The sequence below is a fragment of the Gaeumannomyces tritici genome (assembly GCF_000145635.1).
Source record: "Gaeumannomyces tritici R3-111a-1 unplaced genomic scaffold supercont2.5, whole genome shotgun sequence".
NCBI lineage: Eukaryota > Fungi > Ascomycota > Sordariomycetes > Magnaporthales > Magnaporthaceae > Gaeumannomyces > Gaeumannomyces tritici.
In genome coordinates, this window is record NW_008804549.1 from 2,896,148 (window position 1) to 2,914,760 (window position 18,613).

General features: G+C 55.9%; 8 protein-coding genes across 9 annotated transcripts; 4 read left to right on the top strand and 4 right to left on the bottom strand.

Annotated features, from left to right (window-relative positions):
* The first annotated feature begins 252 nt into the window (after positions 1-252).
* Positions 253-1,809, top strand: GGTG_09969 (hypothetical protein). Its single transcript, XM_009227829.1, has 2 exons — positions 253-492; positions 560-1,809. Exons 1-2 carry the CDS (start codon positions 373-375, stop codon positions 1,571-1,573), a joined length of 1,134 nt encoding a protein of 377 aa, XP_009226093.1. The 5' UTR covers positions 253-372; the 3' UTR covers positions 1,574-1,809.
* A 200-nt stretch (positions 1,810-2,009) lies between these two features.
* Positions 2,010-5,842, bottom strand: GGTG_09970 (hypothetical protein; the record flags this gene model as incomplete). The annotated part of the gene is made up of 8 exons (XM_009227830.1): positions 5,825-5,842; positions 5,562-5,768; positions 5,475-5,499; positions 5,305-5,408; positions 5,123-5,130; positions 4,790-4,860; positions 2,128-4,676; positions 2,010-2,044 (listed from the first exon to the last, which is right to left on the bottom strand). The coding sequence occupies exons 3-8, from the start codon at positions 5,477-5,479 to the stop codon at positions 2,010-2,012; spliced, it is 2,772 nt and encodes a 923-aa protein (XP_009226094.1). The 5' UTR covers positions 5,480-5,499; positions 5,562-5,768; positions 5,825-5,842.
* Positions 5,843-7,142: 1,300 nt separating this feature from the next.
* On the top strand, positions 7,143-7,760 carry GGTG_09971 (hypothetical protein; the record flags this gene model as incomplete). Its single annotated transcript, XM_009227831.1, has 1 exon — positions 7,143-7,760. The coding sequence occupies one exon, from the start codon at positions 7,143-7,145 to the stop codon at positions 7,758-7,760; it is 618 nt and encodes a 205-aa protein (XP_009226095.1).
* On the bottom strand, positions 7,695-9,228 carry GGTG_09972 (hypothetical protein). Its single transcript, XM_009227832.1, has 3 exons — positions 8,882-9,228; positions 8,669-8,821; positions 7,695-8,590 (listed from the first exon to the last, which is right to left on the bottom strand). Exons 1-3 carry the CDS (start codon positions 9,101-9,103, stop codon positions 7,841-7,843), a joined length of 1,125 nt encoding a protein of 374 aa, XP_009226096.1. The 5' UTR covers positions 9,104-9,228; the 3' UTR covers positions 7,695-7,840.
* A 474-nt stretch (positions 9,229-9,702) lies between these two features.
* GGTG_09973 lies at positions 9,703-11,184 on the bottom strand (the record flags this gene model as incomplete). 2 transcript variants are annotated; one of them, XM_009227833.1, is made up of 3 exons in its annotated part: positions 9,703-10,084; positions 10,461-10,834; positions 10,904-11,103. In XM_009227833.1, the coding sequence occupies 3 exons, from the start codon at positions 11,101-11,103 to the stop codon at positions 9,873-9,875; spliced, it is 786 nt and encodes a 261-aa protein (XP_009226097.1). In that variant the 3' UTR covers positions 9,703-9,872. The 2 variants fall into 2 exon arrangements, with proteins under 2 accessions (XP_009226097.1, XP_009226098.1); XM_009227834.1 differs by lacking the exon at positions 9,703-10,084 and having other exon boundaries at positions 10,244-10,834; positions 10,904-11,184.
* A 603-nt stretch (positions 11,185-11,787) lies between these two features.
* On the top strand, positions 11,788-11,970 carry GGTG_09974 (hypothetical protein; the record flags this gene model as incomplete). Its single annotated transcript, XM_009227835.1, has 1 exon — positions 11,788-11,970. The coding sequence occupies one exon, from the start codon at positions 11,788-11,790 to the stop codon at positions 11,968-11,970; it is 183 nt and encodes a 60-aa protein (XP_009226099.1).
* Positions 11,971-12,325: 355 nt separating this feature from the next.
* GGTG_09975 (hypothetical protein) lies at positions 12,326-13,808 on the bottom strand. Its single transcript, XM_009227836.1, has 2 exons — positions 12,991-13,808; positions 12,326-12,887 (listed from the first exon to the last, which is right to left on the bottom strand). The coding sequence occupies exons 1-2, from the start codon at positions 13,132-13,134 to the stop codon at positions 12,537-12,539; spliced, it is 495 nt and encodes a 164-aa protein (XP_009226100.1). The 5' UTR covers positions 13,135-13,808; the 3' UTR covers positions 12,326-12,536.
* Positions 13,809-13,856: 48 nt separating this feature from the next.
* Positions 13,857-18,409, top strand: GGTG_09976 (hypothetical protein; the record flags this gene model as incomplete). The annotated part of the gene is made up of 6 exons (XM_009227837.1): positions 13,857-15,201; positions 15,294-15,350; positions 15,424-16,647; positions 17,053-17,163; positions 17,249-17,535; positions 17,665-18,409. Exons 3-6 carry the CDS (start codon positions 15,652-15,654, stop codon positions 18,407-18,409), a joined length of 2,139 nt encoding a protein of 712 aa, XP_009226101.1. The 5' UTR covers positions 13,857-15,201; positions 15,294-15,350; positions 15,424-15,651.
* Positions 18,410-18,613: the final 204 nt, after the last annotated feature.

An 18,613-nucleotide genomic window follows, 5' to 3' on the forward strand; every position in this document is an offset into this window, starting at 1 on the left:
GGGGGGGCTGGAAAGGATGTGCGAGGCGACGATTAGGGGAGCGGGGTGCTGGGACTGGTCGGTGGATGTTTGAGGGCAAAAAATCGAGGAGCGGGACAAAGGCGCGGGAAGTGGGAGCATTTATGACGTCGTTGACGGTTTAGAAAAACTATCGCCAAATTCACGGGACCTATCAGGTGGTTTTTTTTTGACTAAAAAATTGTGATTGGAGGAGCCGCATAAAAACCTTTCGTCTCTTCGTTTGTTCCTTACTTCGTTCCTCAAGGCACAAGCCCGCCAAGCAACCGGCTTTTACAGTGGCGTACCTCATGAAATGTCGCTCAGCGCAACCGACTTCGACGTGTGCCTCTCTCCCTTGATGAATGCCTGCTAATGGAGGGACGCGAGAAGCTCCTAGATTGGGCGAAGAGGGAGGGCGCCTCACTGCATGGAGTTTACCCCACAGAAACCCCCTACCGAGGCGCGGGCATGGCCGCTGGTCGCCATCTCAAGGCATGTACGATACCTCCGAAAACGAAGCTCATTCGTCGAGGCGAGCGATCTAACCAGGTAGTCACAGGAAGGAGAGGACATCCTATATGTACCCACCGGGCTAGTCCGCAGTTTACACACTGTCCCTGAACATGTCTCTCGCAAGCTGCCATCTGACACGTCAATTCACGCCCTCCTGGCTGCGGACCTAACAGTCAATGGCATGACAGAGCTGGCGTTGTGGAGAGATTGTCTACCTACACTGGCCGACTTCAGCACTGGCATGCCATTCATGTGGCATAAAAAGCTCCAGGAGCTCCTCCCGAAGCCCGCCAGAGAGCTTTTAGAGAACCAGCTGGGCAACTTCCACCGAGACTGGGCTCGCGTCACGAAGGCTTTTCCGGATCTGCAGCAGGAAGACTACCTTCACAACTGGCTCGCTGTCAGCACGAGGAGCTTCTACTACTGGACGCCGCAGATGGAATTATACCCCCCGGCTGACAGGCTGGCCTTGGTCCCCATCGCGGATCTCTTCAACCACGCCGATACTGGATGTGGGGCCAGCTTCACACCAGACGGCTTTGTCGTTTCGACAGATCGCAAATACCATGTCGGCCAAGAAATTTACATTTCCTACGGCACACACACAAACGACCTTCTGTTGGCCGAGTATGGCTTTGTACCGATGGCGAACCGTTGGGACAAAACTTGCCTCGACGACGTGATCCTGCCAAGGTTGAGCCCGGATCAGAAGAAGCTACTCCGGGATAACAAACTCCTCGGTCCGTTTCTGTTGGATACCGCGACGCTTGGATGCAGGAAGACACAGGCCGCCATCCGGCTGTTGTGTCCCTGTAGTCGACCGCAATGGGAAGATTTTCTGGATGAAGAAGGCTGCGGAGAGCACTGTCGGGAGGCCATGAATGCGTTGCTGAGATCGTTACTTACCGAGTATATGGCCACAGCCAGGAAAACTGTGCGAGAGGTTGCGGAATTGGAGGTTGGGCAAAGCGCCCAACGCGAACTTCTTGGGCAGAGATGGAGGCAGATCGAGGTGACCGTTTCCCAAGCGATCAAACGTCTACAAGGCAGGGACCGATAGTTCTGACTCAACGCAAAGTCCTGCAAAGACGCACCGAACTCCAATCGCTTCCTCAAAGTGATGCGCTAGTAGTGCTGCCCAGAACTAGCTAATGTCCATCAGCTTCTGTCTATATTGCACCTCCTCCTACCACCGAACCTCTAGCCATCAGCCTGTCCGGTACCGCAAGGTCTAGCCGGTCCCAGCCTTCCCCGACTTCTGCTATCTTGTCGGCTTTTTTTTCCTGCCCCTTTTCCCCCTGGTGGTTCCGACCTGACGCCGAATCTGCAGATCTTCCTTCCGTGGTTGTTTCATGAAAAGACGCAACACGGAAGTGCTCCCGCCCAGCGTCGCCAGTTGCTGCCCACTGAGGCTTCTCTGGTCCTCCACCTCCTCCACTTCCTCCACCTCCTCCACTTCCTCCACCTCCTCCACTTCCTCCACCTCCTCTATCTCACTATCCTCCTCGCTCTGGTTCACCAGGCGGCGAAACTGGTTGGACAGCAGTTCAAATGGCAGAATACTGGCATTTGTATCGAATCCAGTGTATATGAATTCCCCGACACGCCACTGACATTCGTCGGAAGCAACTGCACCGCCCGCGAGGAGGAGCTTGACAGTGGCATGGTAGCCCATAAATGCAGCGATGTGGAGCGCCGTGAGGCCTCCAACAGCACGGGTGTTGCAGTCCACCCCTTTCGCCAAGAGATGACCTACGAGCTCCGAGGCGCCGGCAAAAGCTGCCATGTGGAGGGCCGTGGTTCCGTCTCGCGCTCTAAGCGTGGCGTCAGCTCCACGCTCTAGGAGTAACTCCGTCATGCGTCTATTCCTCGACTCAACCGCCCAGGTCAGCGCCGTCTTTCCCCAGCGGTCCGCCGCGTTGATTTCAGCACCTCGGTCTAGCACTAGCAGCGCTACCCTTGTGCTGGTTTTCGAGGCAGCCCAGTGCAGTATTCTTCGACCGTGATAGTCCGCCGCGTTGATGTTCGCCGCTTCGGAAGCGAGATACGCAGCGCTATCAGGCAGCCAGTGTTTTCCCGCGAGAAGTAGAGGCGTCCAGCGGTGGACCTTTGCATCGATGTCGGCGCCATTCTTGAGTAACAGCTTCACCAAGTCCAAGCCTCCCTCGCTGCAGGCCGCGTGGTGCAGCGCCGTCCACCCGCTGCGGTCGGGCTTGTTGACAGCCACGCCGTTTTGCAAAAGCAGCTGCATGATGTCCAGGTGGCACAAGCTTGCGGCCAGGGTCAGAGCAGTCGAGCCCCCGATGTCGTCCACGGCGTCGATATCCGCGCCGTTCTCCAGGAGCGCGAGCACCATTTCGGCGTTTCCGGCGTTAGCGGCGTACCGTAGACCGCTGACCACCACGCTTCCCGCCGACTTCTCCTGGGCCTTCTCGTCCCACATGGCCTGCAGCGCGCCGTCTTGTAGCAGCTCCGCCGTCTGCGCAACGATCTCGGGCCCATCCTTCTTCCTGGCCATCAACAGGTCCACCATCGTGTCGTGCTTTCGGAGGACCGCGGAGTGAAGTGGTGTCCACCCGTCCACGTCCCTGACGTCCACCCGGGCGCCGTTCGCCAGCAACAGCCGCACAATTCCCTCCAGCCCCTTCAGCGACGCGGAGTGCAGGGGAGTGAAGCTGTTCTCGTCCGCCACGTTTACGTCGGCTCCGGCCTCGATGAGCACCTTGGCAACCTCCTCCTGCCCTTCTTGCACTGCCCAATGGAGCGCCGTTCTGCCCCAGCAGTTCTTGGCGTTAACGCGAGCCCCCTTCTCCAAGAGCAGCCGTGTCATGGGTACGTCCGCAATGGCCCAGTGAAGAGGGGCATTTTGGTAAGCGTCTAGACCGTTGACGTCGGCGCCCTTCCCCAGAAAGACGCGCACCGCCTCTATGTGGCCCAACGGCACCGAGAATGTCATTGGGGTGCTCCCTTCGCCATCCCTGCAGTCGACCTCGGCTCTCTCGCTACTATCGTCATCCAGGAGCATCTTGATAATGCCAACACTTCTAGTCTCTGCGGCGAGGGTAAGGGCTCGGTTTCGATGCGCGCGCTCCGGGCCGGGGGTGTGGCTGAGAAGGACGCGGGTCAGCTCCACGTATCCGCCCATGGTAGCCCAATGGAGAGCCGTCCATCCAGAAAAATCCTCTCTGAGCGTGTCGGCTCCGCGCGCGACGAGCAGCTCGGCCACGGCCTGGTGGCCGTTCCGGCTCGCACAGGTGACAGGGGTCTTGCCACGGTTGTCTACAAGATTGATGCTGGCTGCGTAGTTTAGCAACAGCTGCGTGACGGCCACATGGCCGTTTTGAGCGGCGAGGTGCAGCGCCGTGGCTCCGTAGCTGTCTTGGTGATTTACGTCGACTTTCCCTTCCAGGATCGTGGCCGCGACTTGCTCTAAACCCCAGTATGAAGCGGCATGCAGAGCCGAGACTTGTCTAGGAAAGCGATCGTGCCACCCTTTTGTCCGATGGCGGGACATGTGCAGGACCTGAATGGAAGCGGACAGCTTCCCCTCGTGCCGAAGGAAACGTTGAAGGAGGTCCATGTCTTCAGGCTTGTCGGTCTGGCTGTGATGAAAATGGGACCCCCAGTAATGAGATGCGTAGTCAAAGAAGCGGTATTTTTGCAACCGCTCCTCTAGATCCTTCGCATCGCCGCATGGCCCGCTCTGGAACTCGTCAAAGTTCAAGTGGATAAGGCACATCCTGGCCATCTCCCTCTCCGGCCATGGCAAGAGCTTCCCGGGGCGTGATTTGAGATATTCATGCAGAGTGTGGTGGACCAACCCCACGATGCCTGTTTGCGTGTCTTCTCTGATGAGACCGGCGGAATCACTGAGAATAAACCGGAGATCAGGGATGGCCGTCTCGTCTAGTTCGGCATCGTCGATTTCAACCCCCATAGCGTGCAGTAGCTCTCCCGTGTTGAGTGGTCTCTTGGCACAGAAGAGGTAGCAAAGTGCCGTCTTCACCGCCTGTTTCCTGGGTTCGGGCTGATCCGCAATTCTCGCCATGGCCACGTCGTAAAAGGCGAATAGATTTGCGGGTGCCTTGTCGAGAGACCTGCGAACGTTTCGGACGTTCAACTGATCGCAGAGCAGGCGCATATAAAGATGGGCAAGCAAGAACCTGGAGTCGAGGTTAGACAAGGCAGGCCAGCCAAACTCCAGCAAAACTTGGAGGGGTTTTGCTCGGAGTATGTACATGAAAGAATGCAACCTCTCCTGCTGGGGCAAACTTACATGCCGTCGGCCATCACTTGCAAGCGCCTGATAATATCCTCTCTGAGACTCGGATCCATGGACGTGAAGCGCTGCATTCGTTTGTTCGTGTCAATTTCCGATTCCAAATAAGCCCGAATATCGGATTCATGGGCTGTGATGTCGATGCGGCACAAACTCGAGAATGTTTCCTGTAGGTCCAAGACAGGCCGGGAAGTGATGAGCAAGCGAATATCCCGCTCCAGTGTCCTTGTGCAGCGAAGAAGGTTGGCTTGGTCCTTCTCGGTACATTCGTCCTGTCGTCGGCGGTAGGTCAGTAGGCGAAGCCCTGGAAGCAAATGCAAGGCAACCTACCAGCGCGTCTAGCAGGACGTAAGTTCTACCAAAGAGCTGAGCCAAAAGCCGAATAACACCGATTCGCTCTTCCACAGTTGGACGAATGATTCCACCAGCGTATCTGTCGTGGAACGCCCGAACTTCTGAGGGCACACGGGCGCATTGCTCGACCAGCTGTCGAATTATGCTAGACAAAATACCCGCTTCGGATCGGCTGATGGGATCGCTGTGCTCGCAGTACACAAACGCCATCGCGACATTCGATCTGTCCATTCTCGTGCCGATGTAATCGACGACCGCTGAGCTGTTTGCCAATTATGTAAGTATCGAGGGTAGAGCAACCTTGGGAGAAAAAAAACAAGGCACTCACACCATGACAGTCTTTCCGGCACCAGCTGGATTGGGCTTGTCAGCCAAATGTGCCCAGAGCATGTGAGCCGACTGAGAAGAGGCCTACCATCCCCAGGACACCAGAGGGTCGAGTTCTGATCGCCATGGAGCCATTTCTGGAAGAGCTCAGAACCTATGAGCCACTGAACAGTGCCCGAGTGGTACTTGTCAAAGACGGCGTGCTGCTTGTTCCGGTAGTTTAGGGGTGACAGCCATGTCAGAATCTCTTCCCGTTCCCGGGAGCTTTCTTGCGATATTTGGTGAGCTCTATCGTCTACAGCGCCGTGTTAGCGATCCGGGACGGTGATTGTACGGGTGCTCTTTCCGTACCTTTCCTGTCATTGCGCGCTTGTTCCATCCCATCTAGAACGGACCGAAGATTACCGCCCATCTTCTCCGCGGCCACGCGGCTGCTTGTTGCATTGTCGCTTATTCCTGTCAGAATATTTGTGACGCCCGTATTCACTGCCTCGATGTTAAGTTTCAGTTCAGCCACCCCTGTCCGGCCCTCAGTTTGCGCAGACTGGACGTTTGACTTGACTTCTGTGACGCTGACAAATATGGCGTTTCGGACAACACCTTCCTCCTGCTCTACCAGTTTGTGAAAGCGATCGAGTGCCGTTTGAAGGCAATCATCCTCGCCAGAGACGAGACTTCGAAGTGTTTTGACTATTAAACTTTCTGTTGGTAAGTGGCTCTGACAAAGAGGACTTGAGAGGCAGACTTGGATTTACCAAATCGGTTTGCCCGGATGTACTTTGTAAAGATGCCCAGCACGACCAAGACAGATGCCAGGATCTCCGTAACAATGGCAACTAACTCAGGGAATGGCGGCACTTTGCCTTCCAAGACTTTGAGGCGGACGAGATAGGACTGCAAGTCCTCAAAGAGGCCAGCAACTTTATCGTAGTCGGAAGAAACGGTGTTCGCGGTCTGTCAGGTGTCAGCAGCTATGGCATGACGCATGTGACATAATATCTTGCACATACGGCGATGAGGTGTTTGATAGCAGCAAATATGGCTTCGCTCGGGGGGAAGGCCTTTTCTTACGTTAGCTTCAATGCAGTGGGTGGTTCCGGCCAAGTGGTCTCGGGTGATTGTACAAACTTGCCCCTTTCGATGCGTGAGCGGCGACCTCGAGCAGCCGCTGGAAAGAACCAATACTCTGCGAGAGGAGGGTCCTGAACCTGTCCGACCTGGATCCATTGTGCCGGCGTCTTAGAAACGTCTTCTCGCTCGTTCTGACTTCTTTGAGGATGTCTTCGATGGTGTTTACGCCGTTCAACGTCGCGATCCGGACGCCCGCGCTCTTTTCGTATTGATCGATAGCGGCTTTCCAGATTTTCGACGTGTCAATTGCTTCGTCCGCTGGAACAGGCCCAGTCGGCGCCTGGGTGCCCCCCATCTTTGCGGACCGAAAGCGGACCGTCCCGTGTGATATGGTCGGTTTCCATGGTGTCCAGTGTCAATTTTCCATGCTGTGCGGCATCGATTCTGTCCAGCGGGGAATCCGCCCTCGATTGCACGCGTACGCCTACAGTCGAGATGCGCCTCGCATACCCCTCCTCTCGAATGGAGGCGTACGCCCCTGGTGATATGTCTGGGGCACCTGCCCAGCTAAGGTAGTCAGCCAGCAGCGATTGCAAGTATGGCCGAGTCGGTTGCGGGTAAACCCTTTACGTCTTCACCAGCTATCAAGGCCGCGTTTTTGAACTACCTCGAGACTCACCCAAATAAGCGCCGAGTGACCCCAGTCGAACGAGAGGAGCTGATCGGATGGCTCACCAACCTCCACGCCCCGCCTTCGTCGCAGAAGGAGTTCAGCCGTCGAAACTATGTGCGGAAGACTTTCGCGTGGGATGAAGATGGCCAGATGCTCGTGGCGGTTTCGAGGAACGGTCAAGAGAACCGAGCAGTCATCACCGAGGATAACATCATCGAGGTGGTAGAACTCGTGCATACCTCCAATGGCCACGCAGGGTGGGACGCGACATGGAGGGATGTTAGTCGCTCCTACTACGGCATCATGCGAGCCGATGTGATCTTCCTGCTTAAACGGTGCGACATTTGCGTATCGAACCCTCGCAAGCGCCCCAAGGGCTCCATCTGGACGAGCGCTGGCCCAGAGCGCGCTGGCCCAGAGGCCTGTGAGCGCCAGAATGGCAACGAGCTACCGAGTCTGGTACATCACGAAGACAGCAGTTTGGTTCAGTTCTTTGATATGGCTATGCCGCACGGGCGAATAAGTGGCGAAGAGGGCAGCTGAGAGCCTTGATGGGGGTTGCGCTGCAAGGAGCGGATCTGATGTCCGCAGGGGCCTTTTGGGATTCTGCGTTTTCTGAGATATCAAATCGAAATATTGGGCCCGTATGTGTCTTCGTCGCGCCGCTCGTCTTCTCGTCGCGCGCCCTCCATCTGCTCTTTGAGCCACTTGGCAAGATCGGACTCCAAGGGGATCATTCCCCAGTCCTGGATTTCCACCCTCTTCAACCCCTGCAACGTGCAAAGGTCCTGTATGCCTGCATCAGCTCTGAAGGCATGATGTCCTATCTCCTGGATCAGGTCGCTGTCAAACTGAAGAGACAAGTGCCGCAGCCGTTTGCACTGTTTCAACAACTGGATACAAGTCGACGTGCTGCCGGAGGGCAGCCTTCCTGGAAGGCCTCCGGGCCCTTGGTCTGAAGATACATCCCAACTGTTGGTTGACTCCGAAGTGCTTTCCCAAGCCAAGCGCAGCGTTTCGATGTTCTCGCGTCCGACTTGACCAACTGCAATGAGAAACTTGATTGCGCTTTCGAGGTTGTCTAAGCAAAATATGGTGCGGCGATAGGCGAAGGGCAGCGCTTCTCGTCGTATCTGTTTGTTGACCCTGAGAACCGATAAAGCTTTGCTTAGCGGGTAGTAGAAGCCACTGGGATCCCCTATGCCCCGAGGGAAGTTATCGCGTTCGAAATCCTCGTCGTCTATCATCCTCCATTCCCCTTGAGGCAGCGCGAGGTTGTAGATAGCTTGGCGAACCTCCAAGGGAAGAAGGCCGAGAAAGGCTGGGACAGGGGTAGGGGTAGGGCTTCGAGTTGCTGCCATCAGCTTGTGGAGCTAGGAAGAATATCATCGTCAGCCCCGGGTCAAATTGCAGCGGTACTGTACAATTGCAAAAGCAGACGTGATACTGGCCTTGGCCGTAGACAGCACATGAGACGCCTCAAACTCGGAGAAGAGGAAGGTAAGGTTCAATCCGAATCCGTAGTGGATATCCAGAGGAAAACTGTAGAAACCAGGGCCGTGATCATGGCTAAGTATGACAGAATTGTCGTGATATACCACGGTCTGGAGTACATGTTGTTAGACCTCCCCCCATGTCAACAGATATGTAGTTGGGAGGCCTACCTCGCTCTGCCCTTGCTTCAGGGCAATGGAACCGCTTTCCTTGACGCACTTCCTCCTGACAAACTCTTCATGCTCTTTCTCGGTTCGCTCGCCGAGGTCGCTGGAAACGGGGCGCAAGCTGGAGAAGAGGCGCCCGGTAGGCGTTTCAGTCAGGTGCCTCAGCTGGAACCCCATCTCTTCCTCCAACTCCGCCACAGTCCGGGTGGGTTTACGCTTTGCCATGATTGTGCCAGTATGGAAAAGGACTCGAACAAACGAGCAAAACCAAGCCAAAACAAAACATGCAAAAAAGGTTGTGGTGGTAGTAGCAAGCGTTCAGCGAGTGAAACCAGCAAAGTCCTGTCGTGTTTTCCAGCCCCGCCACCTGAGGCACTGCACGTGAGCGGGCCGTCGCAATCTCTCTCCCTGGTTGGCGGCCCGGATCTGCGGAATAGGAAGACCTTTCCCCGGACCTACTGTTAAGGAACCCCGGCCATTTTGGTGTCGGTGCCACCAAAAATGAGCCGGCTGCACAACAGGGTCTAGCAGGCCATTTGGTTCTATGTGACCCGCGTTCTCCAACTCCTTTTGACAACGACGCCGGCAACGCAACTGGGCCAAAAAAGCAGAGAACGGCTGGCAGCGGCACGGTATGGGTGGTGCCTATTACCAGTCGAGGGGAAGGCCTGCACCCTGTCGCCTATGGCGCGCTTCGCGCGTTACCAGACCGCTTTTCAGCTTCCCTCCCCTCTGCTTTTGCCTCGCGGATGGTCGACACGCAACGAAACAATGCCGAACGCATAAGAAGACTGCTGGTCGGCAAGCAGTTAGAATACATTGGACGAATAGCCGGCCCGGCCGCCGTGGCCTGAACGGTACGCCTAACATTACGTTGCAGCCTGTCGTTCGATACGCGACATTCCAGGAGCACACTGGGTTGTAATTAGGCGAACTTTTCTTTTTTTCCGCCGGGCCCAGGGGACCATTGCGGCCCCTCCAACTGGCCTTCACTTTACCCCAGCACCTTGCCGGCCGACTGCGTCTCTCTACCACCCGCGGCGCTTATCGCGCCGCCCGCTGCGCTTACAGCGCCCTGGTAATCTCTCGCCCTTTCGCCGATTGCCCGCTCACCAACAAGGAGCGCCGGAATGCGGCCCGAACTCCGTGTGCCTTGGGCTTGCCCCATGGTTTGATTTGTTAGCCGCCTCGATGGCAACATGTAGCCTAGTGTCAAGCTTAGGTAGCCCTGGCACGTCGTATGCCCCTAGCGAGGCAGGGAAAGGGAGATCCCGACTTGCCGACGCTAAATATACTCCTCCTCCCACCCGATCAATGAAAGGGAATCTAGGGCGGTCATGGAAGGCATCAAGCCACGGAAAAGCAGTCCTTATATTGATGATGTATCATTTAGGAATCTGTGAGCCTTAAAAGGCAGAAAAAATCACTCGAAGTACTGGTGAACCGGTGCGTGGATCTCATGATGGTTACCTGACCACGTTACAATCTTTGGGCTTTAGCGCATAAGATTGGACTGGGAGAAGCTTCCTTCCATGTAGGCTGACAAACCCCCTCTGTGTCTCGGTTCGAATTATGCGCCAACCTGCCTCCTTGAACAGACTTAAAAAGCTCGAGTCCACCCTCGTAACACACCCGTCGACTTCATCCAGGGCATCAATGCCACTCGTGCTCAAATTCTCCTTGACGACCATAACTCCGCCGTCAGGGTTCAGCGCTGCCCTGCACCGCTTCATGAAAGCCACAAGCTGCTCGTCGGTCAGGTAGCCCACACACCACTGTACCCAGATCAAGTCGTACAACGTCCCCTCGATGGGGGACCAGCCTTCCAGGCCGACGTTGAAGACGTTCCGCACTCCTATCACCTCTTGCAGAGGGGCGACAAACTTGGTAACAGGCTCTATGGCATCGACCGCATCTGCCACTTCGACAAGCAGACCTTGCGTGATTCTTCCAATACTGTCTCGCATGTTCAGCATCAGCAACCATGACAGTTTTTCCCCGTCTGTCGGCTGCTAGATCACTTACCCCGCCCCGCCCTCCAGCGCGTTGGCAACCCTGCGTCGACCATTCTGCTTTCCAATCCCCAGTTTCGCGAGAAAACTGCGAGAACCTTGGAGGTCCACTTTGGAGACGTACGAAAATCCGTTTGTAGAAGGAACGCCGCCAAGCATGCCGTCAATGTCGGCATTAACGCCCTCCCAATATTCTTTTGCCGAGCTGGCCATAATTGCTGGGATGTGGGGTGGGAAAGGTTGTGTATCGAGTTGCCTGGGTTTTTAGGTCTACGCGGAAAATTCGCTTTGCCTGTAGCGGTGGGCGGGGTAGGGGAGGAAATCACGTGTAGCGCTGAGGCTTAGGCCAGAAGAAGGGGTCTTGTTGAGCCACAGCAGGCTGGTGCCAGAATGTGGCTCAAATCACATCGTATTCCATGGTCCAAGTGTTGACGTTGCGGCTACGCCGTGCCAGGGCAGCAGAAGTGGCGTCAAGCGGAGGACTTGAAAGGTAACGGCCATGGTTTGGGTGGGGGCGGAGGTGAAGCCGGGAGCTTTTGAGCATACGTTTATTTCCATCATCCCGGTTCGGTACCTTACTTGACAGCGATGCCTCCCCATCAGCCGGAAGCTGAATCCTTTGCTTCGGCACTTGATTCTCCCCCAACCCTGCGTAACCGCCCTGTCAAAAACCAAGTAGCCCCACATCGTCGAGGGCAAGTCGCCCAAAAACCATCATCTCTTCAACAGCGGCACCGCCGTTCTCCCCCTCCAAGCCGCAGTATGACGCCCTGATCCACACCCTGAATACCCACCCGGGCGTCCCCAACATGGTGCTCTCCGACTAGAATCTCCTCAAAATCGTAAACAGGAATAGGTGGAAGCCACTGCCCTACGTCCTACAACGCGCTCTGGCTCATGCGCGGCTGCCACCGAGCGCTCTGGAGGGATGGCGAGGTCAAGATTCTGCACTACATCCTGTTGGATAAGCCTTGGAAGTCGAGACAGTTTGACGAGGAAGCTGCGGTGCTGTCGCTGCATGGTATTTGGTGGCGCGTCTGGGATGAGGTGGAAAGGGAGTGGACTACTGCGAGCGAGTAGGCGCGCAGAAGGGAGCTGTTCGAGTCTGTCGTCAGGCCTATCGTTGCGCAGGATTGATGGATGGAACTGGAGGTACTCAAAACCCGACGAGGTGTTATTGATGACGATAACGGTGTCCTCGCGCGTGAAGGGAGAGTCCATGGGCAATCACTCGGGGTAAGCGGCGAACAGTTGCTCTTTAAAGGCCCCGAGGAACCCGATGTTTGCCCGGAAGACCCCGGACAAAACTAGTTAGAAAGGACAGCCAGTACCGAAAACTGGACGGAAACACATTCTAGAATCAGACTGGAAAAATGGGACTTACGTGGCTCTTCGAGCACATTTTCTCCCCTCAAGCAGATACGGTTTCCTGCACGCAAGTTTGACGGATAATGGATGGGTATTTTAAGACTATGGCTGCTGATGACACAATCTCCCTCCCAGCCTTGTCTGATAGTTTTCCGGGCTTTTATCCCAGATGTGATGATGCGCCCAAAGTGGCCATTCAATGATGTTGTTGGGCGGAAGGAAGGAAGCGTTGTGGAATGAAGGAAAACGACAAGGACGAGCAAAAAAGAAGAAAATTATTAGACTGGGGATGTTCGTTGGTCTTCGTGCAGCAGAGAGCCCCGTCTGCTAAGACTGCCCAAGGTATCGCCTATCTTGTTGCTGAACCGGCGTGCTATACCCCTCAGCGATGGCAAGCTCCGAGCGCTGCTTGTCGTGCCCATTGTATCGGTCCTATTGCCCCTGTCCCTTACTGCTGTGGGCATGCCCGCCGTCTCGTGGTTGGGGTCTAGGTGGCAGCGCCGGCCCTCAGTCTCGTCCTCCCGCGGGGGCAGCTTATTGAGCGTCTTCTTTTCCAGAGTTGAGAGCCGCTCAACGTCTTCCCTGGATAGTGGTTGGCTGGTCTGGACGAACCAGGCATCGTCGACGGTCTAGAAAATGTTTTCTTCTCGTCAGCGGCGAAAATATGTCAAAAGGACAGCAGCAAAAAGATATAGGGATTAGACAGAAGAAGAGGAAATTCTGTATACATACATGTATAATATAGTTGCCCTGTCCAGGCCTCATGCTCAGCTTGCTCTCCAGGTTGTACTTGCTGTTCTTGTACTTTGGGAACTGGATCTCGGACCAGCCCTTTTTTAGTTGTCGGTTCGCATGCGGCATGAAGTCGTTGACCATGGGGTCTGTCGCAAATTGGTGGTTGTCTGTCGCGAACACACGGGAAAAGAATCTCTGGAGAAGAGAACAGTGTTCATGCCAGTCCTCTGATATTGGTCGGGCATCGGGGCATCGGCTCTGGGTTGTGGGGCGACAATGTGGCCAAGGAAATTTGGCGATAAAAGGGAATCGACTGGTTTCTATCGAACCACGGAGGTCTGCAAAGAGTGGATAGCAAAAGATTTTAAATACAGGGCGATCACCCCGGCCCTGCCTGCATATGTAGTCTCAAATCTACCCGCGGGCGGGACTCGTCGGGTCGTCGAAAAGGCGGCAGCCTGTGTGGTTTTGCGGGGCCAGGCGCAGGAGCGGCGTGATCTTTACTCGTTGTGTTTTACAGGCTGGAATGTGGCAGGAGCTGAACGGATGTGGTCTGCCTCGGGGCTTATGTTCTTGTGGATAAAGGTCTCGTGGCGCCCCCTCAAATATAACCGGTGGCTTGCAGGATTGGTGATTATGGCGGCTTGAACAACCAACGAGAGCCGCACACCACACATCCTATTGGCAGAATGCTCGGCGGGCATTTCTGCGCACTCCGTAGCTGAGGGGCGAGCTACCCTTGTCAGTACACCGGCCTGGCCCGACCGATGAGACGATTGTTAGCTTGCCGCTAGGGCGCTGAGTACGGGGAGGTGCACATCTCTTCGAACCTAAAAAGGAAAAGATCGCCTCGACAAGTAACTGCCGTTTTTCTCCCTCCTACCATGTCACGCGTGTCTCGACCGGATGACTAGGAGGTTTGGCGCAGCGCCGCCACCTTGGAGAAAAATACGCCTATGTACATGCGAGTGGCATCCAATTGGGCGAAAAAGTTCTCCAGTGTAGGTGGGCTGTGCGAGGTCTGCACGCGTCCTCAATGGATGGCCAGCCCTTCCTGAAACTCCGCCACGCATTGTTATGACCAGCATTGTCATTAGGACAATCCCTCCCTTCAACATGACCGGCTGTTGAAAGGGATGTGGGAGTCCTCTAGCTCTACGATACGACATCTCCCACAGCTGGCTGGCTGGCCTGAGAACATCGTGGCTTCTGCGATGTTTGATCTCCCCGAATAGACCAGGCACTCCCATTCCCTTGCGGTCCATGGGGCCTCGGACTACGCAAAAGCCTCATTTTCCGCCCCTTGTGTGCAACACAAGAATTATTACAACTCTGGGCGATCACAGCCCCGAAGAGGAAAGGAGAACGTCATGCAGCGACCGACATAAAGCCCCCAGCCAGGCTTCTTGGTCAGATCCAATGGTAGACGCCACCGAGGGAATATTACTGCAATTCCCAGCCCAGCCTGCCCTCGACGGAACAAAACTCGGCTATATAACTGGGAGGTGGCGCAAAGGCCGCATATGATGACCCCACCACACTCAGCGTCACCGACATTGATAAAAGAGGAAGAGCACTTCCATGCGGCTGAGTTGCCCGAATTGCAGGCGCCCCTCATCCTCGAGGTCGGGAAAAGGACGCCGCCATCGGCGCCTCCGTATTTCCTCGGACCATGGCAACAGACGTGTGATGGGTTCGATGGCGGCAGCAGCTGACAATCGAGGTCAGGCTGTGGCGCTCTCGATTGACACAAGAGGGAGGGGGCGAACGGAAAAGAATGCAATCTTATGGTCTTCTTATATCCTATCAATGGGATGCTCGCAGCCGCAAATGGGTAGGTAGGCGAGGGTCTTGTCAAAGAAAAGAAGATAAAGTTGTAGATGCACGTCGATCCATACATTATCCAGACACCTGGCTCTGACTCCCTCGACGGCCGTCCACTCTTGCATTTTGCTCTGTCTCACAATAATCGCGGTCCTCATACGCTTGGCTCCTCTCGGATACTCATACTTCGCTGTTTGAAGGAACAGTAAAAAAAAGGCAAAGACCAACAAAGCTAGAAGGGGTCACGCTCCCGCGCGCAACACTAGGATGGACTGGCCAGCCGACCACAGCCCTTTCCTCACTCCGGAGGACATCGCCGAGTTTGACTGCAGCCGCACGGGCAGGCCTATGGCGCATTGCCGTGTTTTTTACATGTACAACTCTGTAAGCTGAGAAAGACAGTCATAGTCGGCCCAATACTCTTCTTTTATGCAGCGCTGACATAGTGACCGGAATCCTCGGTGCGACGCTCGAAGGATACGAGCATACGAGAGATGGTGCTCAAGCAGCCGAGTGACTGGGACACATTTATGGTCTGTTATCCCAGACCATCTGGGTCATCCACCCGGGCGAGCGTGAATGACTAATAACCGCTTGCCAGAGCAGGATTCGGCAATATTTTCTGGCGGCCAACCTGACCAGACCCCAGAAACACAACGGCCCCCTCCCCGGGATCTGTCTGGAATTTGTCTATTGTACGTACCATCTCTTGTCTGTCGCACAGAAAAGAAGCATGGCTATATACACTCAGCTAGAGCATCCCTGTCTTGTGATTCGTTTTTGCAGATGTTTTGACAAGCGGTAACCAACCATTTACAAACAATACAAAACAGTATGGCACCGAGGACTAAACGGGATGATGAAGGGGAAATCAACGCCCTCTGGGAGCTCCCTGTCGTCGGTGAAGAGAGTTGGGCTCGGATCGCGCGTGCCTTTCGTGTGTCTGGGATGTTCAACCGGAATACAATGTGCAAACGGGACGCCAACGTATCTTCTGTCGTCTGCCGTGACCCGGGCGAGCAGCACCAACCACGGCAGCAGCCCCTACAGCACCAGCAGCCAGGGACAACGGCAGCTCAGGGGCAGGGGCAGGGGCAGGGGCAGGGGCAGGGGCAGCAGGGGGAGAGCCTGTGGATGCACATGGCCGTGACATCGGCGCAGTGGGCCAACTGGGACAACATGGCGCTCGCGTCGACGCACCTGGAGCAGCAGCGGCTTACGACGGCCGTGCTACTAGGGACGACGAAGCGGCAGATCGACAACGTGCGCAGGCTGCTGGGTAACGCGCTCGCCGCCGAGTCCGGGCAGGCGGCGTTGCGGCACCCGCTCCTCATGCTCGGCATGGCGGCCGAGCTCATGCTGGAGCGGCTGCGCAGCATCGTCGAGAGCAACCGGAAGAGCTGTCGGTGGACCAAAAATAAGCTAGAGACCGAGGCTGACAGGATCGCCAATGGGCCCAGCCACATGGCCATCAGCAAGAAGGGAATGGAGCAGATCAAGGATCGCCAGGTGTGGAGCAAGCGCATCGAGGACGAGATACTGACCACCAAGCGGCACCTGGAGAGGACCATCAAGCGCTGTGGGATCGACGTGAACGGCGGTGATGCCGACGATCTTAGCATCGGTGGTAATGGTTGCAGCGGCAATGGCAATGGCGGTGGTGGCAGCGGTGGGGCTCCCGCTACTGAAGCGGGTGACGGTGATGCCGCCTGCCGTCGTCGGTTGGATAAAAGATTCAAGCAGCGGTTCGAAGACGTTCTCGTTGAGCTAGAAGATCTGCTGGCGAGGAACAAACTATCCGTGGAGGACATGTCGCACGAAGCCGAACTGGTAAGCACCCTTCCCTATGCCATTTATTTTACTCTCCTACCTCCTTTTCCCCTTTCCTTCTACTGTATCCATTTCCTGCATTTATTTCGTATTCCCCTTTCCTATTCCCCTTTTTCTACTTCGTATATCCTTGCCTATTTCGTTTCTTCGTGGTATTTTGCCCATATATTGGCTCTGAGTCGCGGATGGCGGCCTCATAAGGCCCAGCATGTATGTGGAAAGGCGATCCGGAGCCCTTGGTCGCGAGCTTGCTGCAAAATTCTAGCACTAGTCTGCAGCTCTCGGCCACCACACTCGTGGCGTTTTTGTTCTTGGCCTCCTTTTCCCTATCTTTCTCTTCCTTGGCTATATCCTCCGCGACTTTGAAGATAAGGTATAGTTTCTAACAGGAAACGAAACTGGCAGCTGCGAGACGCTGTAGCTCAGGACGAGGCGAGCACGAGCGGCAGGGTGGCCGAAGCGAGCAAGACGCTCGCGTATGTGGCCATGTTCTACCTACCGGTATCCACGCTTGCAGTAAGACGGCAGTCCTCCTTTCTCTCAACCCGAAACCGCGAGGCGATTTCCTGACTTCGTGGGCGTTGTTGATGGGTGGTGACAGACCATATTTGCCATGCCCGTGTTCAAATTTGAGTATGAGTGGCGCGATATACACTGGCACCTGACGAGCAGCAGCAAGGATGAGCCACCGCCGACGAATGGGACAACAGACGTCGCTACGCCAGGAGGAGCAGCCGACGGCCCGGGAACGCCGCCACCACCCGTCGTCTCGCAGTACTTTTGGTACTACTTGATCTTGACGACCCTATGTACCATACTCACCATGTGTATTTGCCAGTACCTTGTATCCCATCCTTTCCGGTGGAGCAATGTCTTCGGAAAGCTTGGGTAAGTTGAGTGCTAATTTTTCTCCTTTCTCCTTGTCCTGCCTCCTTTTCCTGTCTTCTTTTCTTTTCTTTTATTCGGCACATCGAGATCCGGCGGCCTTGATAACTCACAGATTTCACAAACCTGCAGCATCAAAGCCGGGGCGGATAAGAGTCATCGGGACAGCCTCTACCCCGACGGTGAGGATCCGAACAACGGATCGCCGCCCGAGGAGCCAGAGTCAGATACAGAGACGACGGCGGCTACGATGACACCCGCAGCAACAACACCGACAACGGTAACGACAACAACAACAACAACCGGAACTGCAGCAACAAGCCCGGCGACCGGAAATCCCTTGCGGCATCAAGGACAAGTCCAGCAGCAGCAGCAACCACAGCCGCCGCAACGGAGCACCTCACCCGGGGGGTCCCCGCTGCTGCAGCAAGCCCCAGCGCACACAGTCGGCAGCACCGGCAGCACCGGCAGCAGAAGAAGCGTCCGACAGCACCCCATCGCCCCCGTCTTCGCCGCCACCGCCGCCGCCGCCGCAGCCACTCCAGCTATGCGCGCGACACCGCCATCTCCATCGCCGCCGCCGCGGAACGTGTCGACAACGCAGGCTTTCGCGGAGCAGCAGCAGCAGCAGCAGCAACAGCCCCTGGCCGGCGGAGGAGGTCGCACACGGCGAGGGTCATCGGCAAGGTCATCGCCGAACCTGGCGCCGCAGCTCCTGAAGCACGTATCTGAAGAGGAGGAGCCGCCTAACAGCCCTGCTCCTCCTCCCGCGGGGCAGCAGCCGTCATCTTCCTCAGCATCATCGCAACCGCCGCAGCAACCCTCGTCGTCTTCTGCCGCAGGTGCGGCGGTGAGTGAGCAACAGCAGCAGCCCTAGCAGGGGGCTAACCAGCGCTGCCGCTCCCCGAGTCCTAACTTGCAAATGGCAACACCGGGATCGGGCTCACCGATAGCTCTCAAAACCATGCCATCAAATACACATAGGTAAAGGTGTGGTGCGGACGGTTGGGAACGACGGGGCATCCATACTTTGCGTAGGGGACGATTCCTCTCGGTACCTACTGAGCATTATTTTCAACAT